This window comes from Triticum aestivum, chromosome 1A (assembly GCF_018294505.1).
Source record: "Triticum aestivum cultivar Chinese Spring chromosome 1A, IWGSC CS RefSeq v2.1, whole genome shotgun sequence".
Taxonomy (NCBI): Eukaryota; Viridiplantae; Streptophyta; class Magnoliopsida; order Poales; family Poaceae; genus Triticum; species Triticum aestivum.
Genome location: NC_057794.1, coordinates 53262853 through 53277982, shown reverse-complemented (window position 1 = coordinate 53277982; position 15130 = coordinate 53262853). Strand labels below are relative to the sequence as shown.

The 15130-nt window shown below is 40.2% G+C and overlaps 1 protein-coding gene across 1 annotated transcript in view; it reads right to left on the bottom strand.

The window, feature by feature from the left end:
• Nucleotides 1–7553: 7553 nt before the first annotated feature.
• The window catches only part of LOC123121622 (alcohol-forming fatty acyl-CoA reductase-like), a 31900-nt gene continuing 24323 nt past the window's right edge, over nt 7554–15130 (bottom strand). Inside the window, exons 3-9 of the mRNA XM_044541980.1 lie at nt 10890–10990; nt 10510–10702; nt 10006–10167; nt 9807–9888; nt 9027–9296; nt 8617–8741; nt 7554–7740 (exon numbers count right to left, since the gene is read on the bottom strand). Coding sequence (XP_044397915.1) covers nt 7554–7740; nt 8617–8741; nt 9027–9296; nt 9807–9888; nt 10006–10167; nt 10510–10702; nt 10890–10990 — 1120 coding nt within the window. The remainder of the gene's footprint in view (nt 7741–8616; nt 8742–9026; nt 9297–9806; nt 9889–10005; nt 10168–10509; nt 10703–10889; nt 10991–15130) is intronic.

Below are 15130 nucleotides of genomic sequence, written 5' to 3'. Positions count from 1 at the left end.
ATGGGTCTGCAACATTCAGATCCATATGTATCTTGCAAATCTCTATGTCTCCCTCCTTTACTTGATCGCGGATGGAATTGAACCATCTCTTGATGTGCTTGGTTCTCTTGTGAAATCTGGATTCCTTTGCCAAGGCAATTGCACTAGTATTTTCACAAAATATTTTCATTGGACCCAATGCACTAGGTATGACACCTAGATCGGATATGAACTCCTTCATCTAGACTCCTTCATTTCCTGCTTTCGAAGCAGCTATGTATTCCGCTTCACATGTAGATCCCGCCACGACGCTCTGCTGGGAACTGCACCAACTGGCAGCTCCACCATTCAATAAAAACACATATCTGGTTTGTGACTTAGAGTCATCTGGATCAGTGTCAAAGCTTGCATCAACGTAACCGTTTACGATGAGCTCTTTGTCACCTCCATATACGAGAAACATATCCTTAGTCCTTTTTAGGTATTTCAGGATGTTCTTGACCACTGTCCAGCGATCCACTCCTGGATTACTTTGGTACCTCCCTGCTAAACTTATAGCAAGGCACACATCAGGTCTGGTACACAACATTGCATACATGATAGAGCCTATGGCTGAAGCATAGGGAACACCTTTCATTTTCTCTCTATCTTCAGCAGTGGTCGGGCATTGAGTCTGACTCAACTTCACACCTTGTAATACAGGCAAGAACCCTTTCTTTGCTTGATCCATTTTGAACTTCTTCAAAACTTTATAAAGGTATGTGCTTTGTGAAACTCCAATCAAGCATCTCGATAGACCTTGATGCCCAATATAGAAGCAGCTTCACCGAGGTCTTTCATAGAAAAATTCGTATTCAAGTATCCTTTTATGCTATTCAGAAATTCAGTATCATTAACGATCAATAATATGTCATCTACATATAATATCAAAAATGCTACGGAGCTCCCACTCACTTTCTTCTAAATACAGGCTTCTCCAAAGTCTCTACAAGACCTAAGCTTTGATCACACTATCAAAGCGTATATTCCAACTCCGAGGGGCCTGCACCAATCCATAAATGGATCACTAGAGCTTGCACACTTTGTTAGCACCTTTTGGATCGATAAAGCCTTTTGGTTGCATCATATACGACTCTTCTTTCAGGTATCCATTAAGGAATGCAGTTTTGACATCCATTTGCCAAATTTCATAATCATAAAATGCGGCAATTGCTAACATGATTCGGATGGACTTAAGCATCGCTACGGGTGACAAGGTCTCATCGTAGTCAACTCCTTGAACTTGTCGAAAACCTTTTGCAACAATTCGAGCTTTGTAGACAGTAACATTACCGTCAACGTCAGTCTTCTTCTTGAAGATCCATTAATTCTCTATGGCCCGCCGATCATCGGGCAAGTCAACCAAAGTCCATACTTTGTTCTCATACATGGATCCCATCTCAGATTTCATGGCCTCAAGCCATTTTGCGAAATCTAGGCTCATCATCGCTTCCTCATAGTTCGTAGGTTTGTCATGGTCAAGTAACATGACTTCTAGAACAGGATTACCGTACCACTCTGGTGCGGATCTTACTTTGGTTGACCTACGAGGTTCGGTAGTTTAATGATCAGAAGTTTCATGATCATCATCATTAGTTTCCTCACTTACTAGTGTAGGAATCACTGGAACTGATTTCAGTGATGAACTACTTTCCAATAAGGGAGAAGGTACAATTACCTCGTCAAGTTCTACTTTCCTCCCACTCAATTCTTTCGAGAGAAACTCCTTCTCTAGAAAGGATCCATTCTTAGCAACGAATATCTTGCCTTCGGATCTGTGATAGTAGGTGTACCCAACAGTCTCCTTTGGGTATCCTATGAAGACACATTTCTTCGATTTGGGTTTGAGCTTATTAAGTTGAAGCTTTTTCACATAAGCATCGCAACCCCAAACTTTAAGAAACAACAATTTGGTTTCTTGCCAAATCACAGTTCATAAGGTGTCGTCTCGACGGATTTAGATGGTGCCCTATTTAATGTGAATGCAGTTGTATCTAAAGCATAAACCCAAAATGATAGCGGTAAATTAGTGAGAGACATCATAGATCGCACCATATCTAGTAAAGTATGATTATGACATTCGGACGCACCATTACGTTGTGGTGTGGCATGAGTTGCGAAACTATTCCGCATTGTTTCAAATGAATTCCAAACTCATAACTCAAATACTCACCTCCACGATCAGATCATAGAAACTTGATTTTCTTATTACGATGATTTTCCACTTTACTCCGAAATTCTATGAACTTTTCAAATGTTTTAGACTTATGTTTCATCAAGTAGATATACCCATATCTGCTCAAATCATCTATGAAGGTGAGAAAATAACGATATCCGCCGCGAGCTTCAATCTTCATTGGACCACATACATCAGTATGTATGATTTCCAATAACTCTGTTGCTCGCTCCATTGTTCCGGAGAACAGAGTTTTAGTCATCTTGCCCATGAGGCATGGTTCGCAAGTACCAGGTGATTCATAATCAAGTGATTCGAGAAGTCCATCAGAATGGTTTTTCTTCATGCGCTTTGCACCAATATGACCTAAACTGCAGTGCCACAAATAAGTTGCACCATCATTATCAACTCTGCATCTTTTGGCTTCAATACTATGAACATGTGTATCACTACTATCAAGATTTAGAAAAAATAGACCACTCATCAAGGGTGCATGACCATAAAAGATATTACTCATATAAGTAGAACAACCTTTATTCTATGACTTAAATGAATAACCGTCTACATCAAACAAGATCCAGATATAATGTTCATGCTCAACGCTGGCACAAAATAACAATTATCCAGGTCTAAAACTAATCCCCAAGGTAGATGTAGAGGTAGCGTGCCGATGCTGATCACATCGACTTTGGAACCATTTTCCACGCGCATCGTCACCTCGTCCTTAGCCAATCTTCGCTTAATCCATAGCCCTTGTTTTGAGTTGCAAATGTTAGCAACTGAACCAGTATCAAATACCCAGGCACTACTGCGAGCATTAGTAAGGTACACATCAATAACATGTATATCAAATATATCTTTCACTTTGCCATCCTTCTTCTCCGCCAAATACTTGGGGCAGTTCCGCTTCCAGTGACTAGTTCCTTTGCAGTAGAAGCACTCAGCCTCAGGCTTAGGTCTAGAATTGGGTTTCTTCACTTGAGTAGCAACTGGCTTGTTGTTCTTCTTGAAGTTCCCCTTCTTCCCTTTACCCTTTTTCTTGAAACTGGTGGTCTTGTTGACCATCAACACTTGATGCTCCTTCTTGATTTCTACCTCAGTAGCCTTTAGCATCGCAAAGAGCGCAGGAATCGTCTTATCCATCCCTTGCATATTATAATTTATCACGAAGCTTTTGTAGCTTGGTGGCAGTGATTAAAGAACTCTGTTAATGACACTATCATCAGGAAGATTAACTCCCAGTTGAGTCAAGTGGTTGTGGTACCCAGACATTCTGAGTATATGTTCACTGACATAACTATTCTCCTCCATCTTGTAGCTATAGAACTTATTGGAGACTTCATATCTCTCAATCCGGGCATTTGCTTGAAATATTAACTTCAACTCCTGGAACATCTCATATGCTCCATGACGTTCAAAACGTCGTTGAAGTCCCGGTTCTAAGCCGTAAAGCATGGCACACTGAACTATCGAGTAGTCATCAGCTTTGCTCTGCCAGGTGTTCATAACATCTAGCGTTGCTCCTGCAGCGGGTTTGTCACCTAGCAGTGCTTCCAGGATGTAATTCTTCTGTGCAACAATGAGGATAATCCTCAAGTTACAAACCCAGTCCGTCTAGTTGCTACCATCATCTTTCAACTTAGCTTTCTCTAAGAACGCATTAAAATTCAACGGAACAACATCACAGGCCATCTATCTACAACAACATAGACATGCAAAATACTATCAGGTACTAAGTTCATGATAAATTAAAGTTCAGTTAATCAAATTACTTAAGAACTCCCACTTAGATAGACATCCCTCTAATCATCTAAGTGATCACGTGATCCATATCAACTAAACCATGTCCGATCATCACGTGAGATGGAGTAGTTTTCGATGGTGAACATCACTATGATGATCATATCTACTATATGACTCGACCTTTCAGTCTCCAGTGTTCCGAGGCCATATCTGCATATGCTAGGCTCGTCAAGTTTAACCCGAGTATTCCGCGTGTGCAAAACTGGCTTGCACCCGTTGTATGTGAATGTAGAGCTTATCACACCTGATCATCACGTGGTGTCTCAACACGACGAACTGTAGCAACGGTGCATACTCAGGGAGAACGCTGATACCTTGAAATTTAGTGAGAGATCATCTTATAATGCTATCGCTGAACTAAGCAAAATAAGATGCATAAAGGATAAGCATCACATGCAATCAATATAAGTGATATGATATGGCCATCATCATGTTGTGCCTTTGATCTCCATCTCCAAAGCATTGTCATGATCACCATCGTCACTGGCTGGACACCTTGATCTCCATCGAAGCATCATTGTCGTCTCGCCAACTATTGCTTCTACGACTATCACTACCACTTAGTGATAAAGTAAAGCAATTACATGGCGATTGCATTTCATACAATAAAGCGACAACCATATGGCTCCTGCCAGTTGTCGATAACTGTGTTACAAAACATGATCATCTCATACAATAAAATTTAGCATCTTGTCTTGACCATACCACATCACAACATGCCCTGCAAAAACAAGTTAGACGTCCTCTACTTTGTTGTTGCAAGTTTTACGTGGCTGCTATGGGCTGAGCAAGAACCGTTCTTACCTACGCATCAAAAACCACAACGTGGTATAGTGATTGCTTTTTGATCTTCAGAAAGAACCCTATTCATTGAATCCAATTCAACTAAAGCTAGAGAAACAGACACCCACTAGCCACATGTGTGCGAAGCACGTCGGTAGAACCAGTCTCGCGTAAGCATAGGCGTAATGCCGGTCTGGGCCGCTGAATCAAGAATCAACTAGTGATGGCAAGCAATATGTATATACCCACGCCCACAACTCCTTTGTGCTCTATTCGTGCATATAATATCTATGCATAAACCTGGCTCGGATGCCACTGTTGTGTAACATAGTAATTTAAAAAAATTCCTACACACACGCAAGATCATGGTGATGCATAGCAACGAGAGGGGAGAGTATCGTCTATGTACCCTTGTAGACCGTAAGCAGAAGCGTTATGACAACGTGGTTGATGTAGTCGTATGTCTTCATGATCGATCGGTCTAGTACCGAAGATACGACACCTCCGCGATCTACACATGTTCGGCTCGGTGACGTCCCGTGAACTCACGATCCAGTAGAGCTTCGAGGGAGAGCTTCGTCAGCACGACGGCGTGATGATGGTGATGATGTTGCTACCGAAACAGGGCTTCGCCTAACCACCGCTACGGTATTACCGAGGTGGATTATGGTGGAGGGGGGCACCGCATGGCTAAAGATCAATGATCAAATTGTGTGTCCATGGGGTGCCCCCTCCCCCGTATATAAAGGAGTGGAGGAGGGGGAGGGGGACGGCCTCTCTCGGCGCGCCCAAGGGAGTCCTACTCCCACCGGGAGTAGGATTCCCCCTTCCCTTGTTTGGATTTAGGAGAGAAGTAAGGAGGAGGAAGAAGGAAGGAAAGGGGGGGCCAGCCCACCTCCCAATTCAGATTGGGCTTGGGGGGCGCGCCCCCTCCTTTGCTTCTTCTCCCTCTCTTCCACTAAGGCCCAATAAGGCCCATACACCTCCCGGGGGGTTCCGGTAACCTCCCGGTGCTCCGGTATACTCCCAATTTCACCCTGAACCATTCCGATGTCCAAACATAGGCTTCCAATATATCAATCTTTATGTCTCAACCATTTTGAGACTCCTCGTTATGTCCGTGATCAAATCCGGGATTCCGAACTACCTTTGGTACATCAAAACACATAAACTCGTAATATCGATCGTCCCCGAACGTTAAGCGTGCGGATCTTACGGGTTCGAGAACTATGTAGACATGACCGAGACATGTCTCCGGTCAATAACCAATAGCGGAATCTAGATGCTCATATTGGTTCCTACATATTCTGTGAAGAACTTTATCGGTCAAACCGCAGTTGTTCCCTTTGTCATCGGTATGTTACTTGCCCGAGATTCGATCGTCGGTATCTCAATACCTAGTTCAATCTCGTTACCGACAAGTCTCTTTACTCGTTCTGTAATGCTACATCCCGTAACTAACTCATTAGTTACATTGCTTGCATGTCTTAATGTGATGTACATTACCGAGAGGGCCCAGAGATACCTCTTCGACAATCGGAGTGACAAATCCTAATCTTGATCCATGCCAACTCAACAAACACCATCGGAGACACCTGTAGAGCACCTTTATAATCACCCAGTTATGTTGTGACGTTTGGTAGCACACAAAGTGTTCCTCCGGTATTCGGGAGTTGCATGATCTCATAGTCATAGGAACATGTATAGTTATGGAGAAAGCAATAGCAACAAACTAAACGATCATCGTGCTAAGCTAATGGATGGGTCAAGTCAATCACATCATTCTCTAATGATGTGATCCCGTTAATCAAATGACAAATCATGTCTATGGTCAGGAAACATAATCATCATTGATTCAACAAGCTAGTCAAGTAGAGGCAAACTAGTGACACTCTGTTTGTCTATGTATCCACACATGTACTAAGTTTCTGGTTAATACAATTCTAGCATGAATAATAAACATTTATCATGATATAAGGAAATATAAATAACAACTTTATTATTGCCTATAGGGCATATTTCCTTCAGTTGTACCATAGTTTCAGTGTGAACCAACTTTCTAATTGGATCTTCCATGGGTTGTGATTCTTGTGCACTGTGGTATCTTTAATCCATCAATCAAGACTGGATACTAGTCATGTGAAAGGAAATTATTCGATCATCTACATGTTGTCCTTCTTATAGGTTCATGCACTCAGGAACAATATCTTATGGACACTAGAATAACTACAATTCACTTGTTTGCATCGATCAATATACGAAAGTCAGGACTATGGGTCTAAAATAAATCCTACAAGTTGTGGGAAGTGAGACAGTTCATGTGAATAAAACAATAGTCAATTACATTTGAGCAGGACTTCCAAAGTTAGAACTGTTCCCTAATGCATCTACAAATAATAAATGACAATTTTACAAATATAGTGTAATGTTGTTACTTTTCTGCATTTTTCTCACTATTCCACAGTAGCACAAATGTATTAATAGTTACAATATACTACAAATATATAATATAAAACCTGGGGTACACACAAATATTTCATATCATACATGTTCTATACATCACATAAGCGTATGATATCACCCTCTATCACCGTAGCTATAATGTAGATATATTGCTCCCTAGACATGGTGTAGACATGCATGTATTTCGTCTATGCATGATGTTTGATGTATGTACATGGAACACACTAGGATATTATATAGTAAAACACATACAAACATGACATATCATGTTCACATTCTAGGAAGAGACTATATTGACCTGTTCCGCCCCTTACCCACTCTGACCTTCTTTCTTCATTTGATGATTATTGTGAGCATACTCCAGAACAGCGGGGATGTGTGTGTTCACAAGGTATACGCCCCAATTAATGCACCCAGGATCACAACAAAAGGTAGAAGCATCATTTTGGCTAGTAGCGGTTGCCTCCCACAACTTGGTCATATTTGTGTCATCAAAGCTGGGTAGGATACAGACGAATTTTTTGAATAAGTAGTGTAGATGCCAATGAATGGCTAATAACTGAACCAATAACACTCTTAAACAAAATAATTTATATTTATTAATATTTGCTAGGATAGAAAATACTTGCTATATATCATAGTGTTTAATGTACTGAAGTGGTCATAATATGTTTTGTATTGCTTCGTGCATCAACCCATGTGAATATCAAGGACATCCCCTTTCCAAACAAACAATTGTTCTGATGCACATGCATGCATTTTTTGGATGCACCTGATAGTGTTGGTAATAGGGTTTAGTTGTGTTTGAGTATATACAGTAACCATCCAATGTTTATGTTTGTTATGGAAAAAATACAAGATTGACACCAACCACAACACATTTAATTGTGTTTACATGTCTAAAGAAGGGGATCTTGATACATATTGTATGCAATCCAGGAATTATAATGTTAACCTCTATTGAACTTTAAAGGAACTACAAATGTTGTATCTAATAATACATAAAAATTAATCAGTCACTTAATATGTCCATCCTTTCTAAACATTTGATTGTCGAGGAATACATAAGCTTAACCAATTCCGAAAATATGTTATTTAAAACCTAGTACAACTTGAAACTATGATAGATCTTGTGAAGTTTACTAAATTGGGTGAAGAGGAGTATGTGAGACGGAACTACGTGCACATGTTTCTTGCATATAGAAAACCTTTGCATGCCAATTAAAGAATCAAATATTTTAAAAAGAAAACCTATTCTATGAAATATGAGACATAATGGGAGGTAACTAGTGATGACAGTGGTACGTACTTTAGTAATATAAATAAAAACATAATTCGGTTGTATCTACACTACTTAAGTAGAAGCTGCTCACCACCCTTTGAAGAACACATATGGAGCGTACAACTTGGCAACTAACATCAAGAAGTAGTAACCGCGGTTGAGCTTCTTGTAATGTTGGGAAAACAAACCTCCAAATACATTTAGCGCATGCAACATCTGTGTATCAAAATATTCTCCTGAGTCATCACATGATTCACATATTCCACATATCTTTTGAAACACATGGTTATTGAGAATAAATATCCAATTATATGACTTTACTACACATCATACCTTTCTCTTCCTTTTTTGTGAATTATTCTTTCAATATTTACTTCATACTTATCCAATTCTAAGTACATTATCATAATGTGAACTAAACATAAAAGTGTTTTGGAGGTCAAACAAATGAACAATATAAAGTCTATTTTATTGGTAACTTCCGAGGAAAAATGCATGTACCTCTAGGGGGAGCTTATACCGTAGGATCATGTATAGGTGGAAGTGTGTGTATTTCTTGAACAAGAGTGTCCTTTTATTTTTCACAATCCTTCCATCCTTTGTTACACGAGGATTTCTGTTGAAGTATTCATATAGCGATTCCTCCGTGACTGAATAATGCACAGGGTTTCGAAGGCCCGAGGCAACATGATAAATTACTTGAGATCGAGGCTTATCCCAATGAGTGGCCATGGTTACAATGATTGCATTAATCACCATATCTCCTGGTATCTGTCAAATGTTGCAATTTTATAATTAAAAATGATTCTCGTACCTAGAAGAAGAACCAAAAAGAAAAAACCATGACACTTTGTACACATACATACATGTTAGTCATTGTTCTTGGTGGTGGCACCATGGATTCATATTAGTGAGGTCCTGAGGAGTAGATCACTCTGTTTATTAAGGTTTCCCTTTTCCTTATGTTTTTATTCTATCTTAACGGAATGATTATATGCAAATTTCATGCAACTTCTCGGAAAGAAATGGTCTCATCTTTTTGTAATGGTCTAGATGATTGTAACATATCGTGATATTCTTCCTAACTAGCTTTATTTTAGTTTGGCCTATCTGAAATTTGTTGTTTGTGTACTGATTCAGAAATATCAATACATTTTTAGTAAGTAGAGTTTTCCAGGAAAAATGGTTAAATATAAAAATGTTTGACTAACTTTAATCAAACAACTCCATTTGTATATTACAAGTCAGTTGGATTGATAATTATTATTTTATCATACTCACCAGATCACATATGACACTGCGGTTGGCGAAGAAACATGGAATCGTCTGGTCATTGTAGGCAACATACAACATATCAATTGTCCTATAACCTAAGGAATATAATATATGAACATACATGTCTGAAAAGTGAGTACTGATGTAGATATATATAACGAGTTAGCTAGTATCATGGACAAACATCTCATTTTATTATATTTACCTAGTCCCGTCTATCCATCCAGGCATTGGATCCCGAAAAGTGCTTGTTATGATGCTTGGCCTGACTATTACAACTGGAAGGTCTTGTGCCAAGTTCCCAAGAAACATCTCTCCCAAAGCCTTTGTGAGTGAATACACATTAGGCCTACCAAAGTGCTTAGACCTTGAAAAAAATCGATCAAGTACTTATGTTAATTATGTCTTCTAATGCTTTTGCATGCATCTATTTATGCATTGAATGAAATTTTTGTGTACCCACTCCACTTAAAAAAACATAGTGTATATTATTTATCTTAAATCTAAACTTATAGATTTGACAAAAAATGTAACCAACATATACAATAAAATCAATATCATTAGATCAAAAACTAAATACATTTATATTGCATTTATTTGGTATTGTAGGTGGTGATTTTTTTTAGACTTGGTTAGTATTTAATGTGTTTGACTTAGGAAAAAAGTGCATTATATTCGAAATGGAAGGGGTATTCGTCTACTTCCAAACCTTTTTAATCCAAGTTCCTTCATTGTCTTCTTTACTAACATTTCAGGAGAGGATTCCACCATGAGTTTTGACTTAACATTGTCAACTAGTTTTAGCTCAGATTTAATGTCCAAGTGGTAACCGCTCCTTCTCGTTTCTCCCATATTTAAAGGTTTTTCTAGTATCAGACCTTCTTGCTCTCTTGCTACAAAAGCTGGTCGAGACAAGAACAATAGTTTTTGTTAGTATATGTAATATTTGTGCATTAAAAAAAGAAAGGGTATGTATAGTGTTTCTTCATTAATTAATATCTGTATGACATAACTAACTATAATGTTCATGCACTACTTTACCAAAAATGATCCAAAAAGCATGAGCGGCATATATCCTCACGTACGCACCAGTGGAAACATGAAGTAGCATTTTGAGATTAGCACACCTTCTCGCAAAATGGCACATGTTGGCAACCCCCAAGGAATTTGACTCCAAAGAAACATCATACCTATGCACACATTATTCAAGGAAGAGCATAAATTGAGAGTTCGAGTCTCCAACATAATAAATAAAGCTCATCCAAGGGCGCTGGATATATTATGGTTATTCTTTTTGTAAGGGTCATGGTTGTTATTTCGGAATAAACACATTGGCTATCATACATTATCATATGTTTCTAATTGACCTAAAATGTTTCTAGTGTGGTGACCAACAATACAATAGGGGTTGCTTTCCTAGTACATGCATACAAGTTTATTAACCTGTAAATGCCCTTTCTAAAACAATGATGGTTATATTTACTACTTGTACATAGTTCCTTCGTTTTCAATTTTGTTTCTATAGATAGTTCAAATATGTAGTAGAAAAAAACTAGTATAAAATCATAGTATAAAAGCTAATTAAAAAAGTGTACCGGAACAATATCGTCGAGAGAACATTGTAGAAACAACTTTACAAATGTTATAGAATGATACATTATGAAAAGTATAAATTGGTGTAGAAATGCAAAGAAATGTTGCAACAAAAATGTGGTAGAGAGTAAAACCTTACAAACACACCAAATCACCGTCTACTTTTAAAGATTTGATCCAAACAAAAAAATGGTGGAATTCATTTGGTTTGGCACTAGTAGAAAAAGGGTCAAACGTGAAGCACATTAGTGCTGGTTTGTATTTGAGCCGGCACTAATGTATACATTAGTGCCGGTTCCAACGGCTAGCCGGACCGCTTTCATTAGTACCGGTTCGTGGCGAACCTTTAGCACCGGTTCGTGCCACGAACCGGTACTAATGAGAGTGGTGGCAGGATGTTGTCAGACTGGGGCCCCTCCAGCCCCTTTAGAACCGGTTCTTGGCACGAACCGGTACTAAAGGTCGTCCTACATAAACCCTTCGTCCACCCGAGCTCGCTCTGTTCTTCCCCTTTCCCCTCTCCTCTCTGTTCTTCCCCTCTTCCTCTCGAGCTCATCACACATTTTGCCCAAAATTTGTCAAGATTTGAAGGCCCCCATCCATTCAAATGATCACAAAGGTTAGCAACTTTGTCCTTTCATCTCTCATTGCTAGATTAGCTCTTGCAATGCTTTATATAGTGATTAATTTGTGAGTTTAGTAATTTGGGAGGATATATATATATATATATGTGCTAGTATTTGATTTATATGCAATTTGAGGTCAAAAATAACACTTAGTTTGCATATGTAGGTGTGGTTTACTTAGTGCCTTCTAAATCTCCGTCGTAACCACCGTCGATCGCCCGCACCGTCCCGTCGCCGGCACCACCTTGTGGTGAGCCTCTTGTTCATGAAATTTTATATAAAAATTGATGTTTGTGTGATTTGGATATATAGTTACTCGTATAATTATCTTACCCGTACGTTGTTTGTTATACATATAGTGCCATGGTTTTGATATCCGTCCCCGTCGGCCCTCGTCCTTGTTATGATTCGGATGTGGTATATATATTCTCTTTTAAAACTAGTTGCATTTCGTGTTTATGACAAATTATGCCCATCAAGTTGACATAGAAATTTTTTCTAGGAGGTATGTGAACCGGAAATTCCAACCGACCCTATTGTCGAGAGGTTAAATTTAGTTGAAAGAGAAAACGAGTACTTGAAAGAAAAATTGAAAAGAATTGAGGGGGAGAAGATGGAATTGGAGTTGCATGTTGCCGATGTCGTCGATGATCACAAGATCAAGATGGAGAAAATGCGCTTGAAGATTAGAAAGATTAGAAAATATGCCATCGATAGTGAGGCTTGGTATCATTATGCTGTTGGATCCATTGTTACCTTAGTTGCGATCTTGATCGTATTTGTTGTTGCATTTAAATGCTTTAGCTAGAGAGTTATTTGTTTGTTGCATTTAAGTGTTGTATGAACTTTATGTATGAACTTGTATTAATTTGGTCTATTCGGTGTTGTGTAATGAAGATGAGCCGGCAATGGATGTACGATGACCGATGCTCTCCCCAGTTCGTTGAGGGCGTGCATACTTTTCTGCTTGCGGCTGAGGCAAACAAGCGGGCGGATGGTTTTATGCCTTGTCCATGTGCTGGCTGTAAGAATGGTCACAATTACTCTACGTCAAGAACCATTCACGTCCACCTGTTTAAGTCCGGTTTCATGCCCCACTATAATGTTTGGACCAAGCACGGAGAAAGAGGGGTTATGATGGAAGACAATAAAGAAGAAGAGGACGACGACAGCTATCCTGGCCATGGGTTCCCTGAATACGATGATACAACAATGGGGGAAGAAGTTGAGCCAGTAATGCGGGAAGAAGCTGAGCCGGCAATGCGGGAAGAAGCTGAAGAAGAGGCATCAGATGAGCCCGTTGATGATCTAGGTCGGGCCATTGCCGATGCAAAGAAAAACTGTGCAAGTGATTTGGAGAAGAAGAAGTTGCAACGCATGTTAGAGGATCACAAAAAATTGTTGTACCCGAATTGCGTAGGTGACAAGAAAAAGCTTGGCACCACACTGGAATTGCTGCAATGGAAGGCAGAGAATGGTGTATCTGACAAGGGATTTGGAAAGTTGCTGGTAATGATAAATGATATGCTTCCAAAGGACAAGAATTGCCCGAGAGTACGTATGAAGCAAAGAAGGCTGTCTACCCTCTAGGGTTAGAGGTGCAGAAGATACATGCATGCCCTAATGATTGCATCCTCTACCATGGTGAGTACGAAGATTTGAACGCTTGCCCGGTATGTGGTTCATTGTGCTATAAGATCAGCCGCGATGACCCTGGTGATGTCGAGGGAGAGCGCCCCAGGAAGAAGATTCCTGCCAAGGTGATGTGGTATGCTCCTATAATACCACGGTTGAAATGTTTGTTCCAAAACAAAGAGCATGCCAAGGCGATGCGATGGCACAGAGAAGACCGTAAGAAAGACGGAAAGTTGAGAGTACCCGCTGACGGGTCGCAGTGGAGAAAAATCGAAAGAAAGTACGGGAAGGAGTTTGTAGATGACGCAAGGAGCGTATGGTTTGGTCTAAGCGCAGATGGCATTAATCCTTTTGGGGAGCAGAGCAGCAACCATAGCACCTGGCCTGTGACTCTATGTTTGTATAATCTTCCTCCTTGGTTGTGCATGAAGCGGAAGTTCATTATGATGCCAGTGCTCATCCAAGGCCCTAAGCAACCCGGCAACGACATTGATCTGTACCTAAGGCCATTAGTTGAAGAACTCTTACAACTGTGGAATGGAACAGGTGTACGTGCGTGGGATGAGCACATGGGGGAAGAATTTGACCTAAAGGCATTGCTGTTCGTGACCATCAATGATTGGCCTGCTCTCAGTAACCTTTCAGGACAGACAAACAAGGGATACCGCGCATGCATGCACTGTTTGGACGATACCGACAGTATATATTTGGCTAATTGTAAGAAGAATGTGTAACTGGGACATCGTCGATTTCTTCCGAGCAGGCATCCCGTAAGAAAGAAAGGCAAGCATTTCAAAGGTGAGGCGGATCACCGGACGAAGCCTCGCCACCGTACTGGTGCTGATGTACATGATATGGTCAAGGATTTGAAGGTGGTCTTTGGAAAGGGTCCTGGTGGACAACCTGTTCCGAATGACGCTGACGGATGCGCACCCATGTGGAAGAAGAAATCTATATTTTGGGACCTGCCCTATTGGAAAGACCTAGAGGTCCGCTCCGCAATCGACGTGATGCACGTGACGAAGAATCTTTGTGTGACCCTGCTTGGCTTCTTGGGAGTGTATGAGAAGACAAAAGATACACCCGAGGCACGGGAGGACCAGCAACGTATGCACGGAAAAGACGGCATACATCAGGGTCATGCAAGCTACGCTCTTACCAAAGAAGAGAAGGAAATCTTCTTTGAATGCCTGCTCAGTATTAATGTACCGTCTGGCTTCTCGTCGAATATAAAGGGAATAATAAACATGGCAGAGAAAACGTTCCAGAACCTAAAGTCTCATGACTGCCACGTGATTATGACGCAAGTGCTTCCGGTTGCATTGAGGGGGCTTCTACCAAAAAATGTTCGATTAGCCATTGTGAAGCTATGTGCATTTCTCAATGCAATCTCTCAGAAGGTAATCGATCTAGAAATCATACCAAGGTTAGAGAATGATTTGGTGCAATGTCTTGTCAGTTTCGAGTTGGTGTTCC